The sequence below is a fragment of the Polypterus senegalus genome, chromosome 4 (assembly GCF_016835505.1).
Source record: "Polypterus senegalus isolate Bchr_013 chromosome 4, ASM1683550v1, whole genome shotgun sequence".
Taxonomy (NCBI): Eukaryota; Metazoa; Chordata; class Cladistia; order Polypteriformes; family Polypteridae; genus Polypterus; species Polypterus senegalus.
This window is the reverse complement of record NC_053157.1, coordinates 180,386,736-180,402,073: the sequence shown is the minus strand read 5'-3', so window position 1 is coordinate 180,402,073 and position 15,338 is coordinate 180,386,736. Positions and strand designations below refer to the sequence as shown.

Below are 15,338 nucleotides of genomic sequence, written 5' to 3'. Positions count from 1 at the left end.
AAGTGAATGAAAAAAAGCTGCATGTATGTGAAATTTGAATTGTCTTTGTATATGCAGTCTGTTTATATAAGCCCGCCTGTAATCAATAAAGCTTAAGGATATGTTAACAACCAAATGTGATATGTTTTGCCAATGGAGATCACCTTGTTTATGACACAGCACATAGACAAATGTTGCTTGTGTTTTTTGCTTGTACTTGGAACCATCCTGGTTCACCATATACACAGGAAAATTGACAGATGTTCATACCTACAAGAAATCCATAAAATCAGATTAAATGTGTTGATAAGTATTCCATTCCATTGTCAAGGGTTTATCAAATATGGCAGCTGTGTCAACGCTAGTGTGCTCGGTCATAAATTGCACATTAATGTCATTTTTTAGGATAAATAAGTGCATCAGTAAGTTTTTTTTCAGTCTTTGCCAATTGAATTTTTGTTCATTTATATAAGTTGACTTTTTTCCTTCTTGTGATCCAGAGCTCACCCGTGATGATGTTTATGCCGTTGAAGTGATTGGAGGTGCTACCCGAATGCCAGCAGTAAAAGAAAGGCTCATGAAGTTTTTCGGAAAAGAAATTAGCACCACACTGAATGGAGATGAAGCTGTAGCACGAGGATGTGCCTTACAGGTATTGCATATTTGTTTTCTTCAAATGTGTTTTCTTCAAAATGATAGATTTTATTATTGCAACAGTTGTCTTTATTTAGATAGATAGATAGATACTTTATTAATCCCAAGGGGAAATATTTTGAAAAGTATTGACAAAGTATTTTGTCTCGGGTAGTTTTTAGCATGTTTAAATTCATTGGAATATTGATGTGCTCTCGGCCAAAGTTATGACTGATCTTTTTAAAAAAAAGACTGATCTTTTTCATTGTGAACCCAGAACTATTGAGATGATAAGGTTCCATTTAAGGTTAACAGTTTTGACTAACTTTAATAAATAACAGGTTAAATGTGATTTGTTCAATAAACTTTTTGAAGCTGTAAAGCAGTGTAAATTATTAATTATGGGTAGTTGTCGACTTAAACCATGTTCGGTTCTGATGGACCAGTTGCAAGTCGATCTGGATGCAAGACAGATTGATACATGTTTTCAAACATGTATATTACTGTATAGTAAGTCCCTTAAGTCATATTTTTTATTTTATATCCTTTTTTTAATCGTCATTCTTAGCAAATTTGTGTAGATTTTACATCTTTCTTTTTTCTTTTTTTTTGTAAATTGTTTTTTTTTTTTATTATTACTGTTGCTTGCCTGGGTGCCAAACAGCTTCACAAATACTTCTCTTTGTGTTTTTACGTCATCAGTGTGAGCCTGTCTGCATGTTAATTGTGTTAACTCTGAGAGAAGGAATTGTACCAGTGAGTTTGTGCACTCATATGTTTTCTATTTTAATGTTTCAGCTTGTTCGTAATAAACATTAACAGGTAAAGGAGTTCAGTGTGGTTTCATTACCCATTTGTGGGGGTTTACATGAAGAGGTACATCGTGAGTCACACAACACAGAAGCTTCAGAGTTTAACCAGATTTAAAGCCAGAGTTCAGCATTACAGCATGTGCATAATAAATGAGTGGATAGGACTGGTGAGCTTTGTTGGGCTGAATGGCCTGTTCTCGTCTAGAGTGTTCTAATGGGCTGAATGGCCTGTTCTCGTCTAGAGTGTTCTAATGTTCTAATGTGCAGTGCAGTGAAGAGTGGTTACAATGAGATATCTTAAAGTTGCATCCAATCGCATTCGCTTTCTTTCCTCCCTCATACTGCTTGATCACTTTCATTTTTGTGTTAGATCAATTGCCTCTTTTTCTTGTAATTGTAAGACAAATGTAATTGAATGTAGTAGAAACCGCTGCAGATAATAAACAGATTGAGATGAATGAGTCACAACATACAGAGCTGGCGTGGCAAAAACTGGTTAGCCTGTGGGGCACAGTAGTGGTCGCAAGTCGAATGGTCATAAGACACGTGTCGTAAGTCGATGACTACCTGCATAATAAAAAAAAAAAACTTTTTTTTTTTTCTTAGAGATTTTGTTTCGGTTAAATTCTTTAGTGATGAATAATATAAGCCTGGATATTAAATTTGGACCTTAGTGGAATTTCACACTCAGTTTTGTAAATGTGAATTAACATCTTTGTTTTTTATGTCAAAGATAATTATAATGTGGACTATGCTGAGAAGAAAGTAGTTTGTAAGCTGATGTTTATTTTGCATTAATGATTTTGGTGAGCTAAAGATCGTGTGACATCAGAAATAAGTTTTTTTTACTTCTTGTAAACAAGGTAACAATTTCTTCCCAACCATATGCCTCCTTATTTTCCTTCTTATTGGTTGCTTCATGAAACCTTCTAGTCACGGACTGTGAAGAGATTACAGCTGTTTTCCGTGTATTGATTGAAATCTTGATATGTAATTCCCAGTATGGAAGTTGTACGATTACTTAAAAAGTGATCATATTATATCATACAGGAAAGTTTAAACTTTAGAACATTTTATTTGCTTCAGTGTGTATTTTGGAGAATCTTTTTAGCAATGACTGATCAACAGAAATATGTGATTGCAATGCACAGTTCCCTCTTCTCTAATCACATGGTCTTCTAAAAAGCTACCTTTTGACTAAGATTATTACAAGAAACTTGCTAAGAACTGTGATATATACTTGGTACTGCATAATGTTTCCCCTTCTCTATGTATTTCTTTGGATAACTGTAAACCCTAATGCTTTTTAAAATAATACTTCTTAGTCATTTAGTTGGCTAAGGAAGGGAAGTATAAACACCTAGAACATTTGATGCGCAGTTCCTATCAGGTTTATGGCAGGTCCAGAAACGACTTCAACTTTTGGAGAAATTCAAGATTGTACTATTGCACAATTCAATGCACAATTCAAGAGTACTGAATTAATCCATTATTTATCTTTTTTCTTTAATAGTGTGCAATTTTGTCACCAGCATTTAAAGTTAGAGAGTTTTCAATAACAGATGTGGTTCCTTTCCCAATAACCTTAAAGTGGAAATCATCTCTGGATGAAGGTGTTGGGTAAGAAAACAGATTTTTTACTTTAATTATGCCTGATGTTCCAGTCCACTAGTACATAACCTGTGCTATGAATGTTGTGAATGGAATGCTTATTTTGCTGGTATAAGACCAGTTTCAAAGAGTGTATTCCATTTTATTCCAAGGCTGTCACAAAAATGTGAATTTTAATATTTCAGTCAGAAGTGTGTTCATGTCAACATACACTACTTAAGTAGTATTATAAAATAATAAAGGCTTTGAAAATTTGCAATATGCTTGTAACCTTTTAGTATGTAACACAAACAAGCCTTTTTTAAAGGTCGTTTTATATTATTAGTAAGCAACTTAATTCATACACTACAGAGAGTGTCAAGAAAACGTTGCCATTTTTTAAAAATCTTCAGACTGCTGTAAAATAAAACATTCGTTTTGGTCCGGTTATATAGCAATAAGTGACTAAACTTCATGTCACATTACACAACTATTCCAGCAATTTTAGAGTCAGATTTAGTAGTCATAGTGCTCTGTGACTAGCCACAAGAAAACCCAACAGGTTTGATTTTGTTGTATGTCATAAGGCAGGCTCTTGTGTGTGCAAAAGTTAACAACCAATGATCAGTCGGTCAGAAGTACAATGCATATGGTCCTGTTGTCTACAACCTAACAGATGTGGTCTTATCCATGTTTTATTTGAGTGTTAATTTATTTATAGAGCACATTGAAAACATCATCAGTAATGCTGTAGGCATATTGCTTTACAGTAAAACATACAATAAACAAAAAATATAATAAACTACAACAAAACACAATACAACCAGCAGAAAATTGAAACAAAAAATGACTAAAATGAGGGAACCATCAGTATCACTGAAGGGCACAAGACGGAATTGAAATGCATCTTCAGTCTAGTTTTAAACAGTACAACTGAAGGTAAATCCTTAGTGTAATTAGGTAATGAATTCCACAAACGAGGTGCAGCACACGTAAATGCCTTGTCCCTTAGTTTTACAAATTGTATGAGAACTGACAAGAGTAAAACTGAATGATAGATCTTAGCTCTCTGGGTGGCGGGTGTAAAACACACAATTTGGATCAATAGACAGAAGCATACCAATGCATTGATTTAAAAACCAGCAGCAAAATTTTAAAATCAATTCTGACACTAACAGGCAGCCAAGGTAAAGAGGCCATTACAAAGGAAGCACTGATAGCAGGTATTACTTAGTTCGCTTTTTTTGGTCTGCTTTTGCGCTGTGCATCAGTTCTTATTATATTCTGTTCTCTACTGACTATTTCACAATACTTTAAAAGTTCCTATTGCATCATGAGCAACTGGGAGGTTGTAACAGAATTGTATCATCCATTGGTCCCTGTGATTTCAAATCATATAATCCAATATCCTCAAGGCAAGAGACCCAAACTGTGACATGTTCTCTGACTCAAAGTCTGATTGATTGGTAGCCCCTTTCTAAAGTGAATGTGAGTGAAAGTTTAAAGAAAAAAAGTTTTTTTTGTTGTGCTTATGTTAGGTTGTCTATAAATCTAAGAGGAAGTTATGTTTGCAGGAGTAAAGTACAAACACAAAGAATTTTCCACAAGTAGAACAAAATAAACCAAAGAGACCGGAAATAATATCCATTGCTGCAGGTAAAACACGCACGCACACACATAGAATAGGTAATAATATTAAATTTGCTGTTGAAGTTTTGTGTACAATTATCTAATCATGTTTATATCTCTTTATATGTAGATATACTCGCAGTGTTTGACAGACCTATTTCTGTGAACTTCCCTCTTCACTTTCCAGGGCTATGCATTTTTTTTTATTCATGAGCCTTTACATATTCAGTCTTTGTTGTGTCTGAGATACACAAGCACAATGTAAGGTTTCAGGAATCTCATGATGCTCATTGTTTTCAGTGCACAAGAGGAATATTATGTTTATGGTGGAGCAGCATTTGCCATTTATGTATTATGATTTTTTACTGCAGAAACTTCCCTCAGTTTCCCTAACAGCAAATATGACACATGTCTCCAGAATGTTTTTTTTTTCTATTACTTAGAAGTACAATTTATTAAGCAATTGGCATTTAAATAAGTAGAAATTACATGAAAAGGGCATAAATCTGTTAATTCAACCCTTTTTTCTTTTTTTTTTCCAAAGTAATATTATAAGTTAAATTAATGAATATTCAAAAATTGTTCAGTTGGCTAATTATATTAAATAAAGTCTGAAGTGATTATTTGCCAAGACCCAGAACTCTTAATTTAAAAGTATTGGAAGTAAATAATAATTACATAGGTAGCCATATGGCAATTTAACAGATTAGAAAAGTATAAAAAGAAGGATTAATGATGTGTGATACATGAGAATACTGTAAAAATGAGAATGTTTCATTAAATGGGGTAAGTTACAGACTCGTTCCAAATAAGTAACAAGAGAAGATCTTATTTGGCAGAATTTACTTGAATATGAAACCGTGACTTTTTTCAAAGGTCAGTTTTTAGTAAGAAAACATTGTTGGCTTTCAAAAATAGTTTAAGGCCTTGTGTCTTCTGACTGTACTCCTGGTTTAGTCCAGTTTCCTAACTGAACCAGATGCACAACACTGCAGTATTTTAAATTTGAACACGGAGAGCATACTGTATGTAGCATTTTTCTACTGAACTTGTGTCTTTAGTAAAAGCACTGCAAGCAATGGACAAATGTTAATCGATACTGTATTGACCTAGACAGAAATGTTTGTAGTCTGTTATAGTAAGCATTTCCTTTTCATATTGTTAAGCTGGTAAGATTTGTACTCTTTGTACCTATTGGCCCTACACCAAAGATGAACAATTTCCTAAACATATTGGATTATTATTTTGTTATTGCAGAGAATGTGAAGTTTTTTGCAAGAATCATCCTGCTCCGTTTTCAAAAGTTATCACTTTCCACAAGAAGGAGCCCTTTGACCTGGAAGCTTATTACAGTAGCTCTCAAGATCTTCCATATCCAGATACTAGAATAGGTAAGAAGTAACCCTGGCCAATTTGATTCATGTTTTAATGGTATAAATCCGCAGATTCTGTCTCGTGATTTAGTAAAAGATAGTACTTTTTTGTCTAAATAGCGCAACCCTGTCAATATTTAATCAAAATGAATTTCATTTTTACACTAGCATTTCTGGGCAGCACTGAATACTTCTGATTTACAGCTCCAGTGTCCTTGACTTGAATCCCAGCCCAGGCTGAAGTAGAATTTCCATATTCTTCCTGTGCCCACATGGGTTCTATCCTAGAACTTCAGTTTTCCTGTTGATAAATATCTCAAAAATGTGCATGTTAGGCAAATTGGCAACCTTTGATTCGGCTGTATGAATGAGTGTGGGTTTGTGCATCATTGCTAAGGTCTGGAATTTAGATCTGTACCACACATTCCTGTCATCCAAATAGTATTTTACATTTGACCTCTGTTGTCTTCATTGTGTGTATTGAGACCACATGGTGGTTCCTTTCAACTTCTAGTTCTGTATAGATTACTGCAGCCACCAGCAAACGTCTCCTCATGTCTGCCTTCAACAGAGGGTCCCAGTATTTCTTTGCTCTATGGGGATTGTTATTGTGAATCAAATCTATGTTCAAATTGATCTTTGTCAAACCCCAGTGTTTAGACCAGCTTGCTAGAGCTTGCCAAGGGCAAAAGGATTTTGATAAAATAATGTCCAAAACCATTAAGACACACAAGCCAATCCATCACATTAAGGTCACAGTCCTTGGAGTAATGTTTGTTTTGCATTAAGCAAATTTGTAAAAAAAAATTATGTATTGTATGTAAAAGGAACTGTATAAAAAATAACTTTACTGTTTTATTACTATAACATCTATAAAAACTGTACATTTCAGAACAGAAAATATTAAGCATGGAAAGATTGATCTGTCATTACTTTTCAGTTACTATAAAACTGAGAAAAAAAAAATCTTAAAATGTTTTTTTTTTTCATAAAATGATCTTGCATGTTTGGAGGCCACATCAACAGTACAAGAAAAACATTTCCTCTGAACTTGTTTTATAGGGGAGAACCCATTACTTTCCATGTATTTGACAACTCTTTTTTTTTCTCCCAAGTTTTTTTTTTCTTGTCTGTAATTGAATGACATTTGTATTAGTTCTGTAACATTACCTACAAAGTAAACCAAAAAAGGATTATGCAAGAAACAATCAGACTTTTTCATAAATTGTTGGTAAAAAATAGACATGCTTGGATTTGGACCCAATACAGTACTTATGTACTTGTACTCATGAAAATGCACCTATGCCTATAACCAATACTATTAACATGCACACGTGATTATGCAAACTTTGAAAAACAAAAAAGGAGAACACAAAATGTCTGGTGTGTGAAGTTTTTCAAAATTCACAATGAAAACCAGAGCATATAGAGGACTGTAAACTGTGCTCTGCTGGAATATCAGGAGCAGGTAAAAACAAGATTACTCAACACAAGTAACCCAAATAAACATCTCAAAAGTAAACATAAGAATGAGCATGGCAAAATTGCCTCTGTTGCAACATTGCTTGTAGCCGCCCGCTGCTAGTCTCTGGAAAGGAGAGAAAAAATGTCAAATGATAACTTGCAGACAGTGAAAATAACAGAAGTACTTGTCCAGTGTATTGTTGTTGGTGATCAACCAATGTCAGTTATTGAGTACGTGGGATTTTGGTGGCCCCTGAATGTGTAAAAAGTAAAAAAAAGGATGTTGGCAGCTTATACCACTGATATTTGGATCAATAGTGTCCATCCAATGTCTATCGTCATCTTAACTGTACAGTGCATAGATGAGAAATTCACTCTTGAGTGGGTTACACTGCATGTAAAGCACAATAGCAAATGCATTTCATGAAATGCTTGGCACTTGGGCCATTTCAAAAAGTATTATGCGTGTTGTGGTCCACAACAAATACCAAAAGTATGATAAAGGACATAGAAGATACTGGAGTCCCAAGCCTTTCTTGTGTTGCTCATACACTCCAGGTGTCAGTGGCAGAGCTCGTTTTTGCACAGCAAAGTGTTACAGGTGATATGAGTCAGGCGTAAGATAGTTGGCTTCATCAGCCCTCAGGTCTTTCCAAGTTGCATCAGGTTTGCTTTGATGTTAACTTGCAAACCTCAGGTACTGAATTTTGTGGCTAGGACTCGGGGAAAGGTTTTTTTTTTTTCTGCCGACTCGTACTATGATGGCTATATTTGTTCAGGTGTTGTTTCACAGTAGAACAGTGTACCACCACTCTAGTCTGCCGAATCTTCCTGAAGATCTTTTGCAGTCAAATGAGGGTTTTCTATTTGCCCATCTAGAAATCCAATGAGCAGTTCTTTCAGAAAGTTTTCTTGGTGTTCCAGACCTCTACTTGATCTCCACTGTACCTGTTGATTGTCATTTCTTAATAACATTACAAGCTGATGAAACAGCAACCTGAAATCACTTTACTATCTTCTAGTAGCTTTCTCCTGCTTTGTGAGCATCAGTTATTTTATTTTTCATGCAGCTGCTTAGAAGAGTCCATGGCTGTTAAGTTGGGACAGTTTTTGAGGAGCCAGAGAATTTATACATCTTTGCAATTTACATCAGCTAGGGTGTCCTAACAATGACTGATAAATAAGCCGTAGCCTTAACATGCTAATTAAGGAACTTAGTAAAGTTGTCAGAGACCTCAATATCTTGGGGTGCCCAAACCTTTGCATGGTGCTCCTTTCCTTTTTCCATTGTACACTTCAACAAAACAAAAAACATGCACGAACCATGCATAAAATGCTGAAAATAAATGGGTCATCTTTAACTTTTTGCCCTTTGGTGATCAGTTCATCTTCTACTCACTTAACTATTCACAATTATAGACATTTTAATCAAGGGTGCCCATACTTTTGCATGTCACAGTACATATATATTGTAATTAAAATGCATGTGTTAGCTACAGAGTTTCACAAATCCTCAAATTTTATAAAAAATTCATTAGCATTTTAGAACAACCTATTAAAGTACTTATGTCTTTAAGTATCAAATTGATTGGACATAAAAATGGCATGCATATCTTTAGAAAAAAACGTTTCCTTTTATAGATATAAGGATCCCTGCCCCAAACATAAATACAGCCAAGGAGACCAAAGAGATGGTGTTGCTGGAGCTGAAGGGATTATGTGGCCTAGAGGAAGCTGGACAGGTTTATGTGGGACCATCAAAAGTCCCTGGATGGTCTAACTAAGTAGTAGTCTGGACCGTAGGTTTAATGAAATTGCAGATGAACATGCAGCGGCATCAATGCTGTTCCAATAGCTGCTGTTTCTCATTCAGATGGACCAGTTTGATCTCAGATGTGGAGAAATGCCTTTCAGCCCCATGCAGTAGTGTAGAAAGTGAAATATTATTTAGTACATTGTCATATATTGTTAATGAATCCAGAAACTAGCTTACAGCTGAACACACGGAGATGCTTCTGTTCATCCGGAGGAATTTGCCACTTTCCTTTCCAAAAGAGGCCTTGTCCCACAATGACTTTTGACCTATATACAGTTGCACTCAAAATTATTCAACCTCTGTTGCAAATTACGTTTATTGGCAAACATTACAAACCTTCATCTGTTTGCAATAAAAAAGAACAATTTAAATAGTTCAACACAACTAATATTACAAGTGGTTTCTCCACATTCTACAGAAAATGCCACTTTTAATGACTACTGCAGTCTCAAAATAATTTAAGCCCCTGAATAGAATCTCCTATAAGAGCACACATTTGCAATTCAAGTAGTGTCACAAGCACACCTGATGTAACTAATCAAAGGCCTCATTAGTTGTATCAGGTATGCTTGAGACAGAATACATCAAATACCTGGACTAGCTAGGGGTGAGTTCATAGTGATGATTGATTTCATTTTAGAAATACAGTAATCCCTCACTATATCGCGCTTCGACTTTCGTGGCTTCACTCCATCGCGGATTTTACATGTAAGCATATCTAAATATATATCACGGATTTTTCACTGGTTCGCGGATTTCTGCGGACAATGGGTCTTTAATTTATGGTACATGCTTCCTCAGTTTGTTTGCCCAGTTGATTTCATACAAGGGACGCTATTGGCGGATGGCTTAGAAGCTACCCAATCAGAGCATGTATTACATATTAACTAAAACTCCTCAATGATATAAGATATGCTTCCAAGCGCGGTGCTTGATTGTTTGCTTTTCTCTCTCTCTCACCCTCTCTGACATTCTCTGCGCCTGATGGAGGGGGTGTAAGCAGAGGGGATGTTTGCACAGAGGCTGTTTGCTTAGAAGATACAGAGGCACCTCTACAAAATGCCGCTTTATCACGGTGCTTCGGCATACTTAAAAGCATGTATTGATTTTTTGATTGCTTGCTTTTATCTCGCTCTCTCTCTCTGACATTCTCTGCTCCTGATGGTGCTCCTTTGAAGAGAAGATATGTTTGCAATCTTTTAATTGTGAGAAAGAACTGTCATCTCTGTCTTGTCATGGAGCACAGTTTAAACTTTTGACTAAAGGGTGTTATTTCATGTCTAGAGGGCTCTAATAGTGTTAACAGTGTGGGAGAGTTTATAAGGGCTTAAAATATATAAAAATAACCATACAAACATATGGTTTCTATTTCGCGGATTTTCATCTATCGCGGGGGGTTCTGAAACACAACCCCCGCGATCGAGGAAGGATTACTGTATGGGTAAGTCAAGAGAATTGTCCAAAAAGTTAAGAGATCATTGCTCTGCACGAACAAGGAAAAGGATACAACAAATAACAAAGGCACTGAATGTTCCTGGAGGTACCATTGGAGGCATGTTTCTGAAGTGCAAAGTTAAAGGAACACAGGCTACAATACCTGGACAAGGCAGAAAGAGGAAGCTATGAGGTCTCCATGCCCGAACTCCAAGATGTCCACCACTGCTTGACCCAAAAGGACAAGGCAAACTGGCTCTAATATGCTCAAAACGATATACAGGTGCCGGTCATAAAATTAGAATATCATGACAAAGTTGATTTATTTCAGTAATTCCATTCAAAAAGTGAAACTTGTATATTAGATTCATTCATTACACACAGACTGATGTATTTCAAATGTTTATTTCTTTTAATTTTGCTGATTATAACTGACAACTAATGAAAGTCCCAAATTCAGTATCTCGGAAAATTAGAATATAAATTAAGACCAATGCAAAAAAAGGATTTTTAGAAATGTTGGCCAACTGAAAGGTATGAACATGAAAAGTATGAGCATGTACAGCACTCAGTATTTAGTTGGGGCTCCTTTGGCCTGGATTACTGCAGCAATGCGCCGTGGCATGGAGTCGATCAGTCTGTGGCACTGCTCAAGTGTTATGAGAGCCCATGTTGCTCTGATAGTGGCCTTCAGCTCTTCTGAATTGTTGGGTCTGGTGTATTGCATCTTCCTCTTCACAATACCCCATAGATTTTCTATGGGGTTACGGTCAGGCGAGTTTGCTGGCCAATCAAGAACAGAGATACCATGGTCCTTAAACCAGGTACTGGTAGTTTTGGCACTGTGTGCAGGTGCCAGATCCTGTTGGAAAATGAAATCTGCATCTCCATAAAGTTCGTCAGCAGCAGGTATGGAGTGCTCTAAAACTTCCTGGTAGACGGCTGTGTTGACCTTGGACCTCAGAAAACACAATGGACCAACACCACCAGATGACATGGCCCCCTAAACCATCACTGACTGTGGAAACTTTACACTGGACCTCAAGCAACGTGGATTCTGTGCCTCTCCTCTCTTCCTCCAGACTCTGGGACCTTGATTTCCAAAGGAAATGCAAATTTTACTTTCACCAGAGAACATAGCTTTGGATCACACAGCAGCAGTCCAGTCGAGATGCTTCTGATGCTGTCTCTTGTTCAAGAGTGGCTTGACACAAGGAATGCGACCGCTGAAACCCATGTCTTGCATACGTCTGTGCGTGGTGGTTCTTGAAGCACTGACTCCAGCTGCAGTCCACTCTTTGTGAATCTCCCCCACAGTTTTGAATGGGTTTTGTTTCACAATCCTCTCCAGGGTGCAGTTATCCCTATTGCTTGTACACTTTTTTCTACCACATCTTGTCCTTCCCTTCGCCTCTCTATTAATGTGCTTGGACACACAGCTCTGTGAACAGCCAGCTTCTTTAGCAATGACGTTTTGTGTCTTGCCCTCCTTGTGCAAGGTGTCAATGGTCATCTTTTGGACAACTGTCAAGTCAGCAGTCTTCCCCATGATTGTGTAGCCTACAGAACTAGACTGAGAGACCATTTAAAGGCTTTTGCAGTTTTTTTGAGTTAATTAGCTGATTAGAGTGTGGCACCAGGTGTCTTCAATATTGAACCCTTTCACAATATTCTAATTTTCCGAGATACTGAATTTAGGACTTTCATTAGTTGTCAGTTATAATCATCAAAATTAAAAGAAATAAACATTTGAAATACATCAGTTTGTGTGTAATGAATGAATCTAATATACAAATTTCACTTTTTGAATGGAATTACTGAAATAAAAAAACTTTGTCATGATATTCTAATTTTATGACCGGCACCTGTAAATAAGAAGTTTTGGGTTTCTGTTCTGTAGAGTGATGAAACAAAACAGAACTTGTCAGGCCTATGGATCCGATATGTCTAGAGAAGGAAGAGTGAAAACAACACATTGCCTACAGTGAAGCATGGTAGTGGCTCGGTAATGCTATGGGGATGTTTTGGTTATTTTGGCACTGGAAATTTGCAGCATGTGGTGGTCAAGATGGATTCAATCAAGTGTCAAGAAATCCTAGGAGAAAATTTAATGTTTTTTGTGAGGAAGCTAAAGCTTTGGCGTCACTGGACCTTCTAACAGGACAATAATCCCAACCATACCTCAGAGTCCACCAAGGCTTGGTTTCATAAAAATTCTGGAAGATTCTAGAATAGCCGTAACAGTCGCCTGACTTGAACTCCATAGAAATTCTCTGGTAGAATTTGAAGGCGATTGCAGCACACAAACCCAAGAATATTAGTGGGCTGGAAACAATTTCCCAAGAGGAATGGGCTAAGATTCTTCAGGAATGCTGCCATAAGCTGGCGTCATACCAGCAAAAGTGTGCTCTACTAAGCACTAAAGATGCTTGATATGAAGGTCTTGAATAATTCTGAGGCTGCAGTAGTCATTAAAAGTGGCATTTTGTGTTGCCTGTAGAGAAACCACTTGTAATATTAGTTTTGTTGAGTTATTTAAATTGTTCTTGTTTGATTTGTTTATTGCAAATAGCTGAAATTTTGTAAATTTTGCTAATAAGCCTAATTTGCTATGGGGGTTGAATCATTTTGAGTGCAACAGTACCTTTCCGCCACTAAGCTAGCTGTCTTAAAAAAAATAGGATACCAGTAAGAGAAATGTTATTATGTTTAGCCAAATTCCTGTGAAATGTGTGTTCCACTATTACATCCCATGCTGAATGACTTGGGACAGTGTTTGTTTGCTGCAACTACCTTGATTGTATGCGATTTGTGTTTTTTTTTCTGTGAGATTTGAGCCATTTTAAAAATGTCATAATATGTTCTCTGAAATATATCCTACTTTGATTATCCTACTTTTGAGTTATTTGTTCAATTTTGAATGGTTTTATTCCACATTATCAGTCTTATGTTTAGGGTTAGCAGTGAAGTTGACAGTTGATAGGCATAATAAACAATATATTTCAGCCTTCAGTCTTACTACAATGGTTTCTTTATCAGTGAATACTAAAAAGCAAGTATCGGTTGTCATATTTGGTCTAAGAAAAATGGTTATGATGCATTCCTGAGACGTACATGAAAAATACAAACATTCAGTAAAAGTTTAGATGATGCCAGATTTATCTGCTTCATACTGCTCTTTAATTTGTTCATTAAGGTGTTAACATATTGTTGATTATCCTCTTTCTCCTTCTGTGACCCATCCACAGTTTTTTTTTGTTTGTTTTTTTTTTGTTCCACTGACTTATGTATTTACACTGTGTCTTTGTTTCAGGCACCTTTTCCGTCCAAAATGTGGTTCCACAACCTGATGGTGATAACTCTAAAGTGAAAGTCAAAGTACGTGTCAATGTGCATGGAATTTTCAGTGTGTCTACTGCATCCTTAATAGAAAAACAGAAAGGAGGAGCTGATCAGGCTGAAGAAGTACCCATGGAAACTGAGTCTATTATTCAGAATGAGACCAAGCCAGAGGAACAGGTATGATATAAGAAGCATTATACAATGTAACATTAAAAGTAGATTATGAATTACTTGGTTAGAACAAGCCATTCATATGACAGGTAATTATATTAGTGAATTAGAGTTTATTGTCATGCTTGGCATGCAATTGCTGCTCGCTTGTCATCATAAATGTATATCTTGGCTCCAATTTAGAGTAATGTGTGTTGCAGTCCAGCCACATGCTTCCACAGTTCCAAAAACCAGTCAAGACAGTAGTTTGGCACAGTTGTGTTTTATAATCTGCCTTTAGCTTTGCTCTTCTCCTTTTTGTAATACTTTGTGACAGTCTGCCTTTTGGAACATGTAATTTGCAAAACTGAAATTTAGGGGATGGATTTCTCCATCAAAGTAGTATCCCAGAGTGCACAGTACTCTGATTCTTCCAAAGTAATACAAATACATCATGCTAAATTAACGTATTTCAACACCTTCTGTCTATAAAAAGGAAGCTCAATCACCATTGGTAAGTTTGTTTAACTTGTTTAAAAAAATCTTTTTCTTTTGGCTGCTCCCCGTTATGGGTCATCACAGCAAATCATCTTTTTCCATTTCTTCCTGTCTTCTGCATCTTGCTCTGTTAGAAAGGGGTCTTCCTCTTTCTCTTTTCCTCTTACCTGGCAGTTCCATCTGTAGTATCCTTTTCCCAATATATCCAGCATTTCTCATCTGCACATGTTCAAACCAACGCAATCTTGCGTCCCTGACTTTGTCTCCAAACCATCCAACCTGAGCTGACCCCCTAATGTACTTATTTCTAGTCCTGTCCATCCTCATCGCACCCAATGCAGATCTTAACATCTTTTAACTCTGGCACCTCCTGCTGTGTCTCCTGTTTTTTTGGTCAGTGCAACCGTCCCCAAGCCATATAACACAGCTAGTCTCACTACCATCCTGTAGACCTTCCCTTTCATTCTTGCTTATACCTGTCTGTCACAAATCACTCCTAACACTCTCTTCCACCCACTCTACCCTGCTTGCACTCTCTTCTTCACCTCTCTTCCACACTCCCCATTACTCTGTACTGTTGATCCCAGATATTTAAACTCATCCACCTATGCCAACTCT

The 15,338-nt window shown here is 36.6% G+C and overlaps 1 protein-coding gene across 2 annotated transcripts in view; it reads left to right on the top strand.

Annotated features, from left to right (window-relative positions):
* Positions 1–15,338, top strand: part of hspa4l (heat shock protein 4 like) — a 96,140-nt gene that overhangs the window by 61,622 nt on the left and 19,180 nt on the right. For both annotated transcript variants that reach the window (XM_039751716.1, XM_039751715.1), the window contains exons 9-12: positions 480–631; positions 2,938–3,044; positions 5,901–6,034; positions 14,044–14,249. In XM_039751716.1, coding sequence (XP_039607650.1) covers positions 480–631; positions 2,938–3,044; positions 5,901–6,034; positions 14,044–14,249 — 599 coding nt within the window. The remainder of the gene's footprint in view (positions 1–479; positions 632–2,937; positions 3,045–5,900; positions 6,035–14,043; positions 14,250–15,338) is intronic.